The sequence below is a fragment of the Neofelis nebulosa genome, chromosome 2 (genome assembly GCF_028018385.1).
Source record: "Neofelis nebulosa isolate mNeoNeb1 chromosome 2, mNeoNeb1.pri, whole genome shotgun sequence".
NCBI classification, from domain to species: Eukaryota; Metazoa; Chordata; class Mammalia; order Carnivora; family Felidae; genus Neofelis; species Neofelis nebulosa.
This window is the reverse complement of record NC_080783.1, coordinates 168,069,356-168,088,070: the sequence shown is the minus strand read 5'-3', so window position 1 is coordinate 168,088,070 and position 18,715 is coordinate 168,069,356. Positions and strand designations below refer to the sequence as shown.

At 36.6% G+C, this 18,715-nt stretch overlaps 1 protein-coding gene across 11 annotated transcripts in view; it reads left to right on the top strand.

The window, feature by feature from the left end:
- Positions 1-18,715, top strand: part of LEPR (leptin receptor) — a 156,665-nt gene that overhangs the window by 76,994 nt on the left and 60,956 nt on the right. For all 11 annotated transcript variants that reach the window (XM_058717095.1, XM_058717094.1, XM_058717092.1 and 8 more), the window contains 3 exons: positions 2,582-2,640; positions 7,088-7,417; positions 10,179-10,302. In XM_058717095.1, coding sequence (XP_058573078.1) covers positions 2,601-2,640; positions 7,088-7,417; positions 10,179-10,302 — 494 coding nt within the window. In that variant the 5' untranslated portion in view covers positions 2,582-2,600. The remainder of the gene's footprint in view (positions 1-2,581; positions 2,641-7,087; positions 7,418-10,178; positions 10,303-18,715) is intronic.

Sequence of the window (18,715 nt, the reverse complement as noted above, 5' to 3'; positions counted from 1 at the left end):
TTTGGGGTAAGACAGGCATGATCTGACCTATGTGTTAACAAGACCACTCTGGCTGCAGCATTGAGAATAGACCGAACTGGAGAGTAAGGGCAACAGCAGGGAGACCAGTTAGGAGGCCCTTCCGACTGTCCAGGGAAGAGATAATGGTGACCTAGAATATGGTATTGGCAATGGAGGGGCTGAGAAATTATTGGATTTTGAGGTTCACATGAAACTCTGGTACTGTGAGAGTGTTCATGAGGATGTTACCTGTTTTGAAGTTACTCAGGCAAAATTTCTTTCTGTTCTTACTGTTAGGATTATTTGAACATTTCCCCTAAGCTGTTGGTTACGTTTTATTTTGAGTACTCTGAATTTGTAATTGACCAATTTGACCATAAGGAAGCATAAGGGAAATCAATAGTTTATCTTTAAATTTTTTTTTAACTTTTTTTTAATTTTTGAGAGAGCATAAGCAGGGGAGGGGCAGAGAGAGAGAGAGAGACAGACAGACAGACAGAGACAGAATCAAGCAGGCTCCAGGCTGTGAGCTGTCAGCACAGGGCCTGATGTGGGGCTTGAACCCATGAGCAGTGAGATCATGACCTGAGCTGAAGTCCGAAACTTAACCAGCTGAGCCACCCAAGTGCCCCAATAGCTCATCTTTAAAAACCGAATTCAAATTAATGGCATTTTGTGTATTATACTTATTTTGGCCACCTTACCATTAGTTTTCCCTTTACTTGATTTTTTTTCTCACAGTTTAAAAACTTCTGTTCCTTTTTTCTGTATTATTTGTACTTTTGCAAATCTCCTTATTATTCATTTCTGGTACAGTGTCGGTCATTTAAATATTTGTCTCATTGGGTCTGTGTAAGGTACCACCTTTCACACTCTCTTCAAGGTTTCATCTATGCCTTTTTCATATCTGTGATTATTTCTCTGTTATGTAAGAGTGAAACCTGACTACCAGAATTCAAACCATCAGAATAGTTTGTGTTTTGCATGGAACATTAAAGAAAATAATGCTTGTCTTATATAAGCAAAAAAAACCCTGGTCTGTTTGGTCACTTGACTCAGCAGATCAGTTGAGTTAAAAGTGAGTCAAATCTGTTGTTGGACTGAATTACTTGTCAGCAGTCAGTTCATTCAAAACACTTAGTTAAATGATATGTTGTATCTATGACACATCCTGATTATGAAACTTGCTCTTGGGTTTATTTTATGAGAAAATGTTGTACCAGAAACAGGTAGCAAAAAAAAAAAAAAATTCGTATGATTAGATAATGAGGATTCCAGACACTAAACTGATTTTTAGAAATCCTGAAGACACACTGTGATGTCAGTATATAAAGAACCAAACTTCTGATGAAAAAGCAAGAGGCTGAAAAACAAATTGACCAGACTACAAAATGTTTATACTCATCCATTTTCCTCCTGAGAGTTAAGTTGTGAACTAAACAAGTACGTTTTTCTGTTTACTCATCACATGGTACCAATTGTCAGTAATGACTTATGAGACATCTTTCTTACTTGATATTTGAAAATATCTTTGTGTAAAGCTGTGATTTCTATTTTAAAATAAAATCTCTCAGAATCATGAGCATCTCTGAAGGGGATTGTTGAGCTCATCCATCAGGAGGATTTGTAGATGAGGAACCTGAGGTCTAGAGTGTTGAAGTGCCAAGTCCTACAGCTGGTCAAAGACTCTAGATTGACATTCAAGACTCCTGACACCTAATTCAGAACTTTTTAACTCAGATTAACTTTTGTGTAGTGAACTGAATCCCCAGTGTGAGATAACAAAAAACCCTGGAACAACAAAAGCCTTTATGGTTTCATTACAAATTGAGTCCCAATATATTAAAATTATGCTACCATTCATGATATACTGGTAAGAATAATCTCATTCATGATGTATTTAAAAATGAGGAGACTTCATGGGAAAGCTTATCTCTTGAAGTCACCCTATCATTTGGATATATTAAGCCGTCAACCTTTCGTTGAATTACTCTAATAACTCTCCAATGTGAATATTGCTTTATCTGCAAATAAATGGTGGGAGTTTCCAAAAACATACTGGAAAATTTCCTCCTCTTTTTTTGGAAACAAATGTACAGTGATTACCTATGCTATAACTGTTTGACTTTGTCGTATCATAGTAAAGATAAAGGCTTTAGAAAATAAGAGAAATTTAAGAACTGAGCTATAAAAAAAAAGACTGTGCTATTAATGTTAGTACATATTTAATTAACATTATGAACACTTTTGTTCCGTTAAAAATATAGTCTTATCCTTTGATGCCTGTCCTCGTTTGTCATGGCATAAAGGAACATTGAAAAATGTTTGATTATGCTGTATATGAATATGTAGCTTATATTTTAACTGTGTAAGATAGCAGGTACACAGGAGTAAACCTTTAATGTGTAGCTATACTTTAATGCGAGACACTTCTCTGATATTGATGCAGAGTATTATAGAGGATTAAATTTAAAGACTCGTTCATAATCCTTTTATATTTTCCCAGACAGCTTATATAGATGTCAGGTGTTTTTGTGCATGTGTGTGTGTATGTATTTGTTTTCTATGTACTGTTTTTCAGGTCTACTCTCTGAAGTAAGATGATTTGTCAAAAATTCTGTGTGGCTTTGTTACATTGGGGTAAGTTATCTGCTTTTTAAATGTCCGTATATAAGAGATTTTGCTGTTGGAGATGTTGTTTTTTTTATTGGCTAGCAGAATTTCCTGTCCATAGTTCGGAATTCTCATGCTTATGATTAAAAATACAAACCAAACAAAAGCATATATGTGAAAATAAAAACACTTCCCAATCTCCTGGGAATAACCTGATGTGTAGCTTTCCAGAACCATAACACATACAAACACACACAATCCATATCTATGGTTACAAAAATAGAATTGGTCTATACATATTGTTTTTTGTTTTTTTCTACTTAATAGTTTTTCAATTTATTATGATAACATTTTTTTTACCGAGTATTTACTAATATGTTTATTCATTTAATGGTTGCACAACAATGATCTGTATGAATATACTTTAAATTATTAATTTATTTCACCAATTCCCCATTGATAGACATTTCTTTTACTGTAGCAAATAATGCTGCATTGAAATCCATATATCTGTATCTATATCTTTGTATATTTGGAAGAATATTCCTGCTGATTAGTTGTTAAGGAGGAATTCTCTATTACATAGTGTGCACATTTTAAAATTTGATGAGTACTGTGAAATCTTCTCCACAAAGCTTTGTAGCATTTGTGGTGCCACCACAGATATATGAACGCCAACCCATTGCATTTCTGTCAAAGATGTATACTATCATTCTTTTGTCTTTTTGCTCTGTCAGATAAGCAAAACACAGCATCCCATTTCAGTTTTATTTATTTGGCTGTTTGTGAGGTTGAGCACTGTTTATGGACCATTTATATTTCTTATGTGATTTTCTAAATCATACGCTTTGGCCATTTTGTGGTTGGATTCTGTCTTAGTGATTTTTAGGATTTTCTAAAATGTAATTGATATTTAGTACTGTATTAGTCAGGGTTTTCCAGAGAAACAGAACCAGTAGGATTTATAGATAGGGAGAAAGAGATTTATTATAAGGATTGACTCACAAGATTGTGGAGGTTGAGAAGTCCCGTGACCTGTAGTTGCCAGGCTGGAAACCCAGGAGAACTGATGATACAAGTTCCAGTCTGGACACTGGAAGGCTTCAGATGCAAGAAGAGCTGATGTTTCAGTTTGGGTCCAAAGGAAGGAAAAGACTGATGTCAGTCAGGCAATAGGAGTTCCCTTTAACTCAGCCTTTTTGCTCTATTCAGGTCTCCAATCGATCATGACGCCTATCTACCTTACGGAGGGCAATCTGCTTTACTCATTTTACTGATTCAGTTGTTAAGTTCATCCAGACATCCTCACAGATACACCCAGAATAATGTTTGACCAAATGACTGAGCACCCCATGAACCTAGACAAGTTGACACATAGCCTTAATCATCACAAGCCTGTAACTATTTAATATTATGCAAATTTTTCTTCCTTCCCATTGTTTGCTTTTTAACTTTGTTTTTTTTTATGGTACAGAAATTTATGTATGCATACTAACACCCTTATGCATGTGTAGAAACAAGATACAGTGACACTTAAATGTTTTAATTTTAATTTAGTAAATGTATTATTATTAAATTATAAATGTATATATATCAGGTGATAGTCAAAACTTTAATTCTCTATCAAGGAGCTGTTTAACTTGGTGATAATATTTAAAATATATGACTATGACAAAATAATGGATTTATTCTCAAATGGAAGGGACATGCCAATTTAAATGTTATTTCACATTAGAACTCCAGTAGACAATGACAAGTATAATGTTATAAAGGGATATTACCAAGGGATGGTGTATATCTTTAAAATTTCCATCCTGAATACCACCAGAAGAATGCTTTCAGAGTTTAAATGTATACTAGTCTCCCTCCTATCCATTGCAGGAATATCCTCAAGAGAAAGCTTATAGATTTTTTTAAATGTCTTGATTTTAACGAATAGTATGCTTCTGTTTGAAATTAGTCACTCATATTGCCAATGAATTTTGAGCATACTATTCTCACTTGTTTCTGACTGCACTCTAGAGATATTCTGACTTAAAAAAAAACCTCAAATCATCTAATTTAGGTTATGTTCCATTTTTAAAATTAAAGTCAGGCTATTTTAAAAAAAAAAAAAAACATTTTATCTGGCAACCATATTGGGAGCTCCTCAAGCTGTCCAGCTATGTGTCAGTGAGTTCTGAGCATCTCCTTGGCTAATCCAAACTGAAGGCGCTCTTATGAGCTTCTCTACTAGTTTTCCTTGTTGTGCATACTGTTCTTTCTCATTGTCACCATCTGTATATTTACGGCAAATAACCAGGATAACCCCACTGTTGACAGATTTCAAAACAAAACAAAACCAAACCAAACAAAACAACTATGCCACAAGGGACTATCTAAAAGTAGCAACATACTCATTCTCTCTTATATTCTCTAGCTTTTATTAGGCTCCACTCAACGTGTTTCACATTGGCTTTCCAAAAGGTTTGTTGTTTGATGAAGTCTTGTGAATCAGAAGAGTTCTTGGGATGTTGTTACCATGATAACATATGCCTCCAGAAATAAATTCTGGTTTCTGTTGTTTAGGGTTCATCTGGAGGGAAAGAAATATTATTTGCAAAACAAACATGCAAAAATAGAATCATCTTTTAATTAAGCTGATTCAATAGTCATTATGTCTATGACATCCATTATTACATTTTAAATTTCAAAGACTTCTTTGAGGATTTTGGGCTCATTTCAGTTCAGCCAACTGAATCTTCCATATGCAGCTAAAAAATAATGCTTTTAATTAATACCAACAAATAGTCATGGTTTTGTAAAACCAAAGAAATATCCTATTTTATTTTTTATTGACATGTTCTGATTTCAGAAACATATATTAGAAAGATTGAAGTCCAAAGGAACACAATTGTAATGAGGGGTCACTTTTGATAATGTATGATACCTAATTGTTGTCAGTGTGGGCAAAATAATATTAGTCATGTTAGTCATATTTGGCTTAATTTAGGCATCTGATATATTCTTATTTTATCTTATTTTTTGCATCTGGTACATTTTAAATTTTTTTATTTTGAGAGAGAGAGAGAGAATGAGTGTACGAGCGTGGAGGAGGAGCAGAGGGAGAGAGAGAGAGAGAGAGAGAGAGAATATGAGAATCTTGAACAGTGGGGCTGGATCTCATGAGATTGTGACCTGAGCTGAAATCAAGAGTTGGATCCTTAACTGAGGAGCCACCCAGGTGCCCCTGCATCTGATACATTTTTATGTTAATTTATTTTTATGGAAAAGTTTAGAAACCAAACTTTAACAGTTGTTACCTACATATTGCTTAAATATTTTTACATGTTTTACTTTTATAGTTTAAAACATCATTTTTGTGAATTCGTTTTTTAAAAATTGCTGTTTTCTTATATTTTTACATTTACCCTAATTCTTCAAAATTCTCATCCCATGCAAATCCATGCTAAATTCTCAGAATTCTCATTCTGCATTAGTTTGTATATGAGGCAACACAGCTGTTGGATTATTTGAGTAGCTTGTAAAAGAAAGAATTATTGAGAATTAATTATTATATTTTCAGACAATTCCTAAAAAATAAGTACCACTTTTGAGAGTTTTTGAGTATGGGATTATATGATTATTCTTAATTTTTTTTATGTCTAAAAAGGTGAGAATTGTCTTTAATCAGCAATGGAATTTTCCTGTCTTTGTACATTGATTCTTGGAGAGTGCATTAAGGACATGCCTTCAATGATGTCATGTATTTGAGGATCATGGGCAGAAGAGATCATCCAGCTGTCCTGATGTTGAAAGCAAACTCTTTGAAAAGCACTCATAGTGCTAACATTTTGGTATTATTCTCTTTAAGAAATATTAAAACAGGGGTGCCTAGGTGGTTCAGTCCATTAAACGTCTGATTTCAACTCAGGTCATGATATTGTGATTCGTGAGTTCAAGCCCCGCGTCGGGCTCTGTGCTGACAGCTCAGAGCCTGGAGCTTGCTTCAGATTCTGTGTCTCCCTCTCTCTGTCCCTCCCCCATTCATGCTCTCTGTCTCTCTCACAAATGGATGAATACACATTAAAAAAAAATAAATATTAAAACAGAACTTTAATACTTGTTTATATAATTGCATATTCAGATATTTCTCTCTTATACTGGAAATTCATTAGAATATTTTTTTAGAAAAGGTAATTGAAATATTGAGCTATAGTTTTTTCATTAAAATATAAATATAGAATGCTAGATTCATGAGGAAAATGAAGCATGAATTTCCAAAAAGAGGTGCTAAGAGTGAAGTTATCTCTATGAACTAATGTATAATACATTGTGTAATGGAAACCCAGAGCTGTGCATTAGGCACGGATTGGGCACTAAGACAGTTAAATACTACTGAGCACTACATGGTTTAATCTTAGATACTTCCTATTTATGTCTTGGTCAAAGTTATTAATTATTTTTCTATGTGTCTTTTTTAATACCCTGACAGAATTTATTTATTTGATAACTGCATTTAACTTGGCATATCCAGTTACTCCCTGGAGATTTAAGTTGTCATGCATGCCACCAAACACAACCTATGACTTTCTCTTGCCTACTGGAATCTCAAAGAACACTTCAAATGTGAATGAACATTATGAGGCAGTTGTTGAAGCTAAATTTAATTCAAGTAGTACCTACTTTTCTAATTTATCTTCCAAAACAACTTTTCACTGTTGCCTTTGGAGCGAGGAAGATAAAAACTGTTCTGTACATGCAGATGACGTGGAAGGGAAGGCATTTGTTGCAACAGTGAATTCTTTAGTTTTCCAACAAATAGGTAAGTATTTTAATGTTGTGAACATTAGATGTTATTTTAACTGTTTTAAACAAAATGTTCTCGTTTTCTGAAACTTGTATAAAATAGATGTCTTATGGATGGGATTCTTAACACATATCATCATTTTATATTAGTAATAAAATTATGATTCATTATGTGACCAAACTAATGAGCCCCAAATTATTTGATATGTTATAAAAATAAAAGAAAAATGTAATGAGGGAACTCTTACCTATACCCTGTAAGTCAGGTTTTTGTAATCTTCTAAGTTTGCCTTATTTTATTATTATTATTTTTTATTTTAGAGAGAGAGCATGTGTAGAGGAAAGGGGTAGAGAGAGAAAGAGGGAGAGAGAATCTTAAGCAGGCTCCATACTCAGACCAGGGTCCAATGTGGGTGCAATCCCATGACCCTGGGAATGACCTAAGCCAAAACCAAGAGTTGGATGCTCAACTGACCAAGCCACCCAGGCACCACTAAATTTGCTTTAAAATAGAAAAATCACCCCTTATTTTGTTAAATATATTAAATATTCAAAACATTCAACTGTTGAATTAGTTAAAAAAATTTTTAAGATTAAAAAAAGTTTTTAAAGTAATCTCTACACCCAACATGGGGCTTGAACTCACAACCCCGAGATTAAGTGTTGCATGCGCTACAGACTTAGCTAGCCAGGCACATCAGAAGTAGTTAAATTTTAAAGCATTTATGAATAATATTTGTTCAAGCAAAGAATCTCTCTGCAGCCAATCCATGTTTTAAATCAAGGGGGTTTTGTTGTTCAAGTATAATGCACACTGAATGTAGTTAGCATAATTAATAATTCTACATCTGAAAATCTAAACAACAAAATTATTTCCAAGCCTTCTGGAAAAGCTAACAGAACAGCATCCATTGACTCAGTAATACAAAGAGACCTACAGTATGAAAGTAAAGGCAAGCATAAATATAGCACTTCTGTTAAGGGTTAATCAGAATTTCTCAACCTCAACCTTATTAACATTTTGGGCCTGACAATTCTTGGGTATGGGGGGGCTGTTCTGTGCATTGTAGGATGTTTAGCAACATCCCTGGCTTCTACCTAGATACAAGTAGCTCCTTCCCCAGTTGTGACAATCAAAACATGTCTCCAAACATTGCCAGATGCCCCTGAGGGCCAAATTGCCACTGGTTGAGCATCACTGATTAGATGGAAGAAACACTCTGGTTTACTGAAATCAGCTTAAGAACAAAGTATAAATATGCAATAAAATCAGAGTTTTAAAACAAGTTAGTAGTAATCACTCCCAGTGTCTCCAATGGAGTCCATAACCATTGATTAATAAAATTCACTTAATTTTTTATTAATATCAAACATTTTTTTAATGTTCATTTATTTTTGAGGGAGAGAGAGACAGAATGCGAGTGGGGGAGGGGAAGAGAGGGGGAGACACAGAATCCGAAGCAGGCTCCAGACTCTGAGCTGTCAGCACAGAGCCCAATGCAGGGCTCAAACCCACAAGCCATGAGATCATGACCTGAGCCAACGTCAGATGCTTAATTGGCTGAACCAGCCAGGTACCACATAACATTCACTTAATTTTAATTGAAGCATTTTTTTTTAATTTGTAGGGGAACTTAACTAGCCATTCCAGCAATTCAATGGATATACCAAGAATGAACTTATTAAGGCAGGGTCTTTGTGATGAGCTTTGAAATGATCCAAAAAATGTTAGTACTTCACTTTTGAAGAGAAATGATTATGATGTTATAGATTTTTTTAAGTTTTATTTATTTTTGAGAGAGAGAGAGGGAGCACGTGCAGGTGTGTGTTGAAGCAAGGGAGGGAGGGGTAGAGAGAGAGAGAGAGGGAGGGAGAGAGAATCCCAAGTAGGCTTCTCACTGTCAACAAGGGCCTCTAGCCCACAAGCCGTGAGATTGTGACCTGAGCCAAACAGATTGAGCCACCCAGGTGTCCCTATGATGCCGTAGATTTCAGTTTTACACATAAATAAAGCTTGCATAACTAGTCACTTCTCACTTTAAATTTTTGTAACTGAAATCAGTAGGTTAAGTGGTGGTTACTGAGGATTTCAGCTGATTATTCTGCCACACATGCTGTTTACTTCATAATGGTTCAACACTGTTGTAAAATCCCTACCAGCTAGAAATCCTTCAAGTTTGGGGAATACGTTAGTGTTGTCTTAAGTGAGCCATTATTTATGATTGTTGCTATTCTTGCTTTTTAAATTACAACCCGCCAATAATTTATTGCCAGGTGAGTTTTTCAGTGCACACTGAAAGTATGCCTTCATCGGTTATACCTGGGGCCTGTAATTTACAATAACAAGAATTTAAGACATGAATCACTGTTCACATGTGAATCACTTTGCTTTTATTGCTAAAGCAGACACATAAATACTGCTCCACATGTGCTTGTATCTTGATATTGAATATTTTCTTTTCTCTTAGAAAGCAAGCATGAACTGAACTAGATGACTTTTGAGGTCTTTTGTCCTACTTAAGTAGTTCAAGATTAAAAAAATAAAAAGAGTTTGAGTAATTGAATTTAAGTCTCTTACTTTACCAGAAAGGAAACTGAAGGCCTAAGGGATTAGACCACTTGGGCAGATACATACCACTGGTTAGAGCCGGTTCTTTTTCTCTCAGAATAGGCAGTGGAAGTTGTATCAGAACACTGGTAAATTTAATTTAGTTCTTCTCTTTCACTGACTTGTTCAGAATGTTTTTCGGATTTAATGTAGTTTATTTTTAATTCAGGTGCAAACTGGAACATACAGTGCTGGACGAAAGAGGACTTGGAATTATTCATCTGCTATATGGAGTCACTATTTAAGAATCCTTTCAAGGCTTATGACCTTAAGGTCCATCTTTTATATGTTCTGTAAGTACCAAATAAATTAATTTGGAAATTTCTATGACATAATTTCTTTTAAATGCAAGAGCTTCCATACACAGATGTGGATTATTAAAACTCTCCTATCCCTACATTTCCTTTTGTATCTATGGGAATATATTCTGAAAGAAGTATGAACTCAGTTCAGGGGTCTTAGATATTTGAGTGGAGGGGAAAAACTTGTTACACGTTTCTTTTTCAGGTAGATTTTTTTTCTTCGTATTTGATCATTTTATTCGCTTAAAAATAGAAGTGCTCAATATTTATTTGTGCTAGCTAGAGAGCCAAGATGGTGGTTTGAGATAGCCATACACTTAGAATTCTAGCTAACACATCATTCAAGCGTTCTAATAATTCCAGTGATAATACATATCATTCCTTTGTAAATTTTAGCTCTTTAAATTTTTTTTCTAATTTGTCCTTTTGTGGGATGCTCAAGGAGAAAGAGACTCATTTCCTTCAGTTCTGCAGTTATTGGGATCATACCACTGAGGGGCGACATGCTAGAAACTGTCCATATAAACATGAGTCAAATAGAATAGTAGTTACCAGGGACTAGGGGTAGGGGCAATGGGAGTTCCTCTTTAAATAAGTATAGAGTTTCAGTTGAGGAAGATGAGAAAAGTTCTGGAATTGGATTTATATTACCCAACAGTGTAAATGTACTGCTGTCACTGAACTGTACACTCAAAATGATAAATTTTATGTTATGTATATTTTACCCCAATAAAAATAATTTGAAAAGAAAGAAACTTAAAGATGCTGGGAAAAAAAGATAGTAATGATTTCTGCCTTTGAGGCATCACAGGCTGGTGGTTGGGGCAGATAGGTATAGGGCTTCAGTTTTAGTGGTTACTGTTGTCTGTTTGGGAGGCACATGAAGCCATGGGAACACAAGATTGTTGTGGAAGACTTAGGTGGGGATAACTTGTGCAGCTGAATTCTAATTCTAGATGACTGTAGAAGGCCCTGCTAGCCTTTGCTTCTTTGTGCAATTCACATTAAGGCGAGGATCCTGAAGGGGACTATCTGACTGGTGAAAAGGTGCCCTAGCTGCCAGTGTTTCAGCGGCACAAAATTCTGGGCAGCCAGGAAACCTAGAAAAATGTGCAAAATAGAAATGACTGAGCTACAAACCTCTAGAGTCCCCCAAAGTAGTGGAGGTTGTAAAGTGGGAAGGACAGAGGAATAATGGGTAATGCACAGCCAAGGGTGGGCATTTAAAGGACCGGAGAGAGTGAGCTTGCTTCTAGATAATGACCCAGCAGGGAGGGAAAGTTTGAAGATATAGTAGAAGGGGGACTATTGAAGATCTATAACAGAGTGTGAATATTTAAATAAACAAGTTCCAGGAAAAGAGCACAGGTGAAAGGTTGGTCTTAAAATGGAAGGAAGCTCACCTCAACCTTGAGTACTGAGGAAAGAAAGGAAGCACTGTGGTAGATAAAGATATATTTGAAGTTTGGAACAGAAAATTTCCTGCTTTATTGAGCAAAATAGGTTTTAGCTCACAGAAAAGAATTACTTTGCAATGTAGCACATTCCTACGATGACCTAAATATTTTGGATGGTGATCAAAAACTCACTGGGTGCCCATTCAAGAGAATTTCAGATATTGTCAGCAAGCTAGGGCAGCATGCTTGGTTTAAGAGCTCTGTGACCATGTGTAAGTATTTACATTTTGTTATTATCAAAATCTTACTATTATGTATAGACTATATACATTAAGTTAAGTATTGAGGTCTGCATTTTTAGAAAAAAATATACATGAATATATTGGAACATTACAAAATTGCATAGTAACTTAGCTACAGTTGAGAATTTTCACTTCACTTCAGTCAGCCAGGTAACCATTGGTCTATTCATTACATGATGGTTTTTCTGGGTCAGACTCAGAAAATGAGAAAATTATGATAAATTAACTAGATTTTTCAACTTACTCACATGATGAATTTAGCAGATTCTTTTGATCTGCTTTTATTTTGAACTCAATTTTCTAAAAATATCAGTACAGGAAAACTTGTCATAATTGCATGCAGTTGGAGGAACATTGTGGGTTTTTTTCTTACTCCTTTTTGCCATATTAATTGTTTTCTCCTTTGTATGATTGGGTTAATATATCCATTTTACCAATTGTCAATGCTGTTTCTGCCTTAAATTCTGTGTTGTCTGCATCTCTGGGCACTGTATCTCTAAATAATTTAAATAAGACTCCTCAAATCATGAGGAAGAGATAGTCAGTTTAATGAATAAGACTTCCATGGAAGAGAAAACCCATAAAGGTGGTTACTGTAAGAAGAGTTTTTAATCAAAATGCCCTTCTGCAGACATTAGAGTTCATGAGAGAAATCTTTCAAATGCTTCCATGTGTAAATAAGAATGGTTTTTAAAAGGAACCAAAACCTAACATTTATAAGGGTTTAAAGCCCTATAAATATGTCCCTTAAGGGAAAGCATTGTTTGAGCTCAGATATTAATGTTTGTCAAAGAATCCAAAGGAGAGATACCATAGAAATAGGCTACTTCTTTAGACGCTTTACCTTTGACCTGGGAGAAAAATCCTACTGTGTGCACCAGCCACTGAGTTCAGTGTGAGGAACCATGTTGAACAACTCAGACACAGCCCTCACCCTTCTGGAGCTAACAGTAAAGACAGAGAACATAATAATTTCAATGTGCTGTGATGTAATAAACATAGGGACTTGTGAAAACACATACAGGTACTAGAAGTTATCTGCCTGGGTTACAAGGGGGCAGAGAATGAACCAGGTAGAATGAAGAGCATTTGCAAAGTCCCACAGTCACATCTGGACATTGTGGACAAGAAAAGTTAAGTGTGGTTGGGTTGTAAAGCTGAGGGATGGTGAGAAATTGAAGTGGAAGAATAAGTAAGGGTCATCCAAGGTGTTTAGACTTTTGTAACTGCTAATACCTAGTTTACCTTGTCTCTTTACTGTTACCCTGTCACCATTCTTGGTGATTTCCACTTCTATATGGATGATCATCAATTTCTTAAAGGCTTTTCTTTCACTATTCTTGTTTTTTCACCTGACCTGGTTCACCCATTCTCGTGGACCTACTGTAGACCTTGTCATTACTGGTAAGCATGCTCTGTCTATAAGTTCAGTTTCAAGGATCCCACTCTTTGACCATCCCCCCCTCCTCCTCACCTTAGGCTTATTCCCTCTATTACCTCAACCTCAGGAATAATTAATTCTCCATGTTTCTTGGCTCTGTCCTCTGAGGTTCTTTTTCATGAAAGGCTGCATATCTCTGTAGCCAGGGAGTTTTCTCATATGCTTCCTGTCAGCACAAGTTTGGACGTCCAATGGCTTCATTTCATTTTGTATCCTTTCAGTCTAAGCTAGCAGTCTATGTTCTCTCACAAGACCATACAGCCTTCTGTGGCTCTCACTGGGGTTCACCCCATTAGACAAAAGCCCACAGATCTCTAAGCCCTGGTCTTTGCTTAGAAGCCATTTCCTAGTGTTAACATCTTTACCCTCTGGAGAGGCCAGGCATCTCATAGCTTTCAAGTCTTGGTTTCTTTTGTTTAACCACCCTTTACTCAATGTGTACCTCTCCTCTTGTGGCAAGAGGAAACCAAGAGGCACCTTCAACACCTGCTTGGAAATTTCCTGCAGCAGATCATCCAGTTCAGTAGGTAGACTGTGCTTCCTATGTAACTGTGGATGTGTGACTTAGCTGTCTGCCTTTACATTACATTCTCTTTCCTCCAGTTTCCAGTCTGTGTTACTCACTTCCTCTTGTGCCCTCACTGTCATCAAACTCCACATTTCCACTCACAGTCTATTCAAGACAATTTAGGCTTTCTTTATCACACATCTCCAAATTTTTCTAACCCCTGTCCATCACCTGGTTCTAAAGCCACTCCCACATTTTTAAAAAAAGTTTATTATGTATTCTGAGAGAGAGAGAGAGAGAGAGAGAGAGAGAGAGAGAGAGAAGCATGAGTGGGGTGGGGCAGAGAGAGAGGGAGAGAGAGAATCCCAAGCAGGTTCTGCCCTGTCAGTGCAGAGCCCAGCATAGGACTTGAACTCATGAACTATGAGATCATGACCTGAATGAAAATCAAGAGTTAGATGCTCAGTCTATTGAACCATCCCAGCACCCCTCATGGATTCTCATTTTATTTTATAAGCTATAATCAGTTATTTTCATTTTTTATATTATTGGTCAAATTGCCCCATATTTGACCACTGGGAACTTATTGAAGCTGGCCCCTGTGTCATTTTGACGTGTCCCACCTTTTTTTTTTTTTTTTTTTTTTTTTTTTTTCTTTTTTGAGGACTTCCTTACTCTTTAGTGCTACAGGATGTTTCAGGTTGATTTTATACTTTCCTTGCCGTAACACTGGAGTCAGCCATTTCTCCAAGGAGCCCTGCTTCCTTTTTATTGGAGAATGGTATTTACAAAGCAGTATCTGGGAGCTAGATGCTCATTGTTACTTGAGTGGCATTGTTGACACATCTGGGCCTTCTCAGATACGTGTATGTATGTACTGGATACATGTATGTATGTACACAATATATGCAAGGTTTATATATAATATACACAAATCTATATTTCTGTATCTGTATATACATATATTAAGAGTAGGTATTCATACTAAAATTTCCCATTTTATTACTTTTTAAAGTTTGCTTATTTATTTATTTAGAGAGTGGGAGTGTATCAGCAGGGGAGGGGGAGAGAGAGAGGGAGAGAGAGAGAATCTCAAGCAGATTTTTCACCTTCAGCGGAGAGCCAGATGTGGGGCTTGAACTCATGAACCTTGAGATCATGACCTGAGCCAAAACTAAGAGTTGGACGCTTAACTGACTGAGCCATCCAGGTGCCCCTAATATCTCCCATTTTAGCCCCAAACCATAGGATACATTCTAGTCTTCCTTTTTCCTTTTTTCCTTTCTTCACTCCTTGTCTTCCCTTCCCTCTCCCTTCCTTGCCCTTCTTTCTTCTCTTTCTTCCACCAGTAAGAAACCTGGCTTCCATTTCCCACAGTATATAACCCATTTGCTCAGTCGTGGAATACATGTAAAGTAGTTTTGGAATTGGTAACCTATACCACTGTGAAAAACAAGCATGCTAACTAGAGTTGCTAGTATTTGTTTACACTCATTTTGCCTGTGCTAAGGCTAAGGGTTACAAGGTCAAAATACTGTGTTCCAAAGTTAATTAGGATATCCCTCCCCCTCTACCCACATGGTTGTATTGTTAATTCGATATACATTAAGGTTCATTTGTTTTTGTTTTCAGTCTTCTTTCTCTTTTTCTTTTTTCTTCGTCTCTTTTATCCTTGTTGATTTTCCATTTGTTTGGCACTATCTTACATTTGAAGAATACTTCATGTTTTACAAAATGCTTCTTAAACTTGTCTCCTTGATGAGATTTATCTAGGCCATTACTTCTCACTTGGAGCTGGTTCACAAGATATAAAGTGGAACCAGTTATTTGCATTTCTGTCAAGTTCCAGGTGATACTGATGCTACTGGTTTGGGATTAAACTTTGAGAACCACTGATCTATGACTTCTTGAAAACAGATTCTTTAGCACCAGACCTACTGAATTCTTCATGGAGGGTCTAGGAATCTAGTGTTAACAAGTCTCCAGGTGATTATGATGACGAGACCAGTCTGGAACACTAACCTGGTCTTTGAAATTTTGGGGATTGGCAAAATAGATTTTTTGGGTAACATTTGTATAGATTTGGTAAAATTTGTATAGATTTAAAGTGACCTGTTCAAATGATGTATAAAAGTAATACTGTTTTAAACAATTCCTATGTATTGGTTTGTCTACTGTAGTTTGCTCTCAGTTTATGTCACAGTCAGGAACTTGGATGGCACCATTTGATGCTATTTCTGTAGTAACTTAGTAGAGATCATTGCTTAGAGAAGTTTTAATATATTCATGGAAAAGTAATTCTGGGAATGAATAATTTGACAGAAGGTCAGAGGACAGAATGTGTTCTCTGTAAACCACTGTGGCTACCAGAAATGAAATTTCAGTAATAAATATTTGTATATCTAACTTCTGAGTAGAAAAATTGCCCAAGTGATGAAATTTGCAAAGTAGCCAAATGTAAAATTTGAGAAAAAAAATTTTTTTTTTTACTATTTTCACTTCTAAGTAAAGTTTACTCACATATAGAGATTAAATAAATAGCGGCACTGAATTTATGTGTGTACTGGCAAGATATAAGATATTTTGCTGCATAAAAAGTTTTCAAGGATTTCAGAAATTATTAAGTTTTGGTTATTTTAAGCCAAAGTATCTCTTTCTTACTTTAAAAATTTGATCATCATTTTAATCCTTATACATTAAAATGATCAAAATTTAGAGTGTTGTTTGATGTTCACAAATAACTTCAAACTTGTTTTGGAAGGTAAAAGAAGTTCTTATGCTGACTTTGACAAATAACAAAGGCTTTGACAATAACAAGGCTCATGTATTCCAGGTTTCACACAAACTCTGAAAAGCTTATGCTCTCACACATATGAGAAATATCTAATGTTTTCCTCATGGAAAAAGCAATTTGAAATAATTCTCTAATTCTTTAAAGTTCTGATCTATAGAAATATTGAGACGATTCAGATTATAATAAGTTTTTAGTTGTGGCTACCGATGTCTCTATGAATCCCCTAAATAAAATGGCAACAGCAGCAGTGAAATGTCTCCTGTGATAATAAGATATGTTGGGCATAATGAAGTGAGCAGTGAGCATGTAAGCATAGGCTTCAAATGAGTTTCAGGTCTGTATGGTCTCCAAGCCTCAGTTTCTTACTCAGTTTCTTACTTACTTTTTCTTTGAAAAGTTGAATTAGGTCGTGATCCTCCAGCTGTTTTTATGTCAATTGTAAATATGCTATATAATTAAATTTGATGATATATTTAATATGGATTCTTTATTTTTGTGTCCTTTGCCTTTCAAGTACCCAGCAGTAAGGAGTACAAAATGTTTTTGGCCAATAGCTGGGATTGAAAAATGTTTTCTTTAAGGGCCAGATAGCAAATATTTAAAAAAAATTTTTTTTTAAATATTTATTTATTTTTGAGAGAGAGAGACAGAGACAGAGACAGACAGAGCATGAATGGGGGAAGGACAGGGAGAGAGGGAGACACAGAATCTGAAACAGACTCCAGGCTCTGAGCTGTCAGCACAGAGCCCAACTTGGGGCTGGAACTCACAAACCGTGAGATCATGACCTGACCCGAAGTTGGACACTTAACCAACTGAGCTACCCAAGCACCCCCAGATAGCAAATATTTTAGACTTTGTGGTCCATACTGTCCCTATCACAACCTTGTAGCCATATGTAAATATATAAATGAATAAACTTGAGAATGTTAATGGACATTGAAATTTGAATTTTATGCAATTTCCTTGTATCACAGGACACTCTTCCTCTTTGTTTTTTTTTTTTTTTTTTTTTTACCTTCTGAAAATGTAAGAAACCATTCTTAGTTCACAAGCTGTACAGAAAACAAGTTTATTTGGCCTGTGGGCTGTAGTTTTCTCACCCCTGTATAGAACACTTTGAGAATTAGTTTTAGATTGATTTTTAGAGTTTCATGATGGGGTTATCTGTTGTGGTAGTTTGGAAAATTTCTGAATGGAAGTGCTTTTTTAAAAAAATAATGAATTTGTTGCGAGCAAGTGCCAGAGGAAGATGGTGGTGTAGGAGGATGCTGGGCTCACCGTGTCCTGCTGATCACTTAGATTCCACCCATACCTGCCTAAATAACCCAGAAAACCACCAGAAGGCTAGCAGAACAGATTCTCTGGAGCCAAGTGTAGACGAGAGGCCCACGGAAGAGGGTAAGAAGGGTGGAGAGGCGGTGCGCGCTCCAAGGACTGGCGGGAGGGAGCCGGGGCAGAGGGGCAGCCCACCGGCCAAGCAGAGCCCCTGAGTCTGGCTTGCAAAAGCGGAGGGGGCGGATGGAGTGTGTTCGGACAGCAAGCAGGACTTGACATCTGGAAGGTTATAAGCTAACAGCTCTGCTTGGAGATCGGGAGGGCTAGAGGACAAAGGGAGGGAGAGTTGTTGAGCCCCGGACAACAGAGCTCAGCTTGGCGGGGAACAAAGGCGCTCGCCAGTGCCATCTCCCTCGCCCATCCCCTAGCCAAAATCCCAAAGGGAACCAGTTCCTTCCAGGGAACTTGCTTGCACCACACAAACACCCAATGCTGTGCTTCTGCAGATCCATCCCTCCGGCGGAGGGTCTGACTCACTCCCGGTGCCGCAGAGCCCCTCCTGAAGTGGATCACCGAAGAAAAAGTGAGCTGAGCCTGCCTCTCCTGCCGCTGTGCACCTTGCCGATCCACCCCAGCTAATACGCCAGATCCCCAGCACCACAAGCCTAGCAGTGTGCAAGTAGC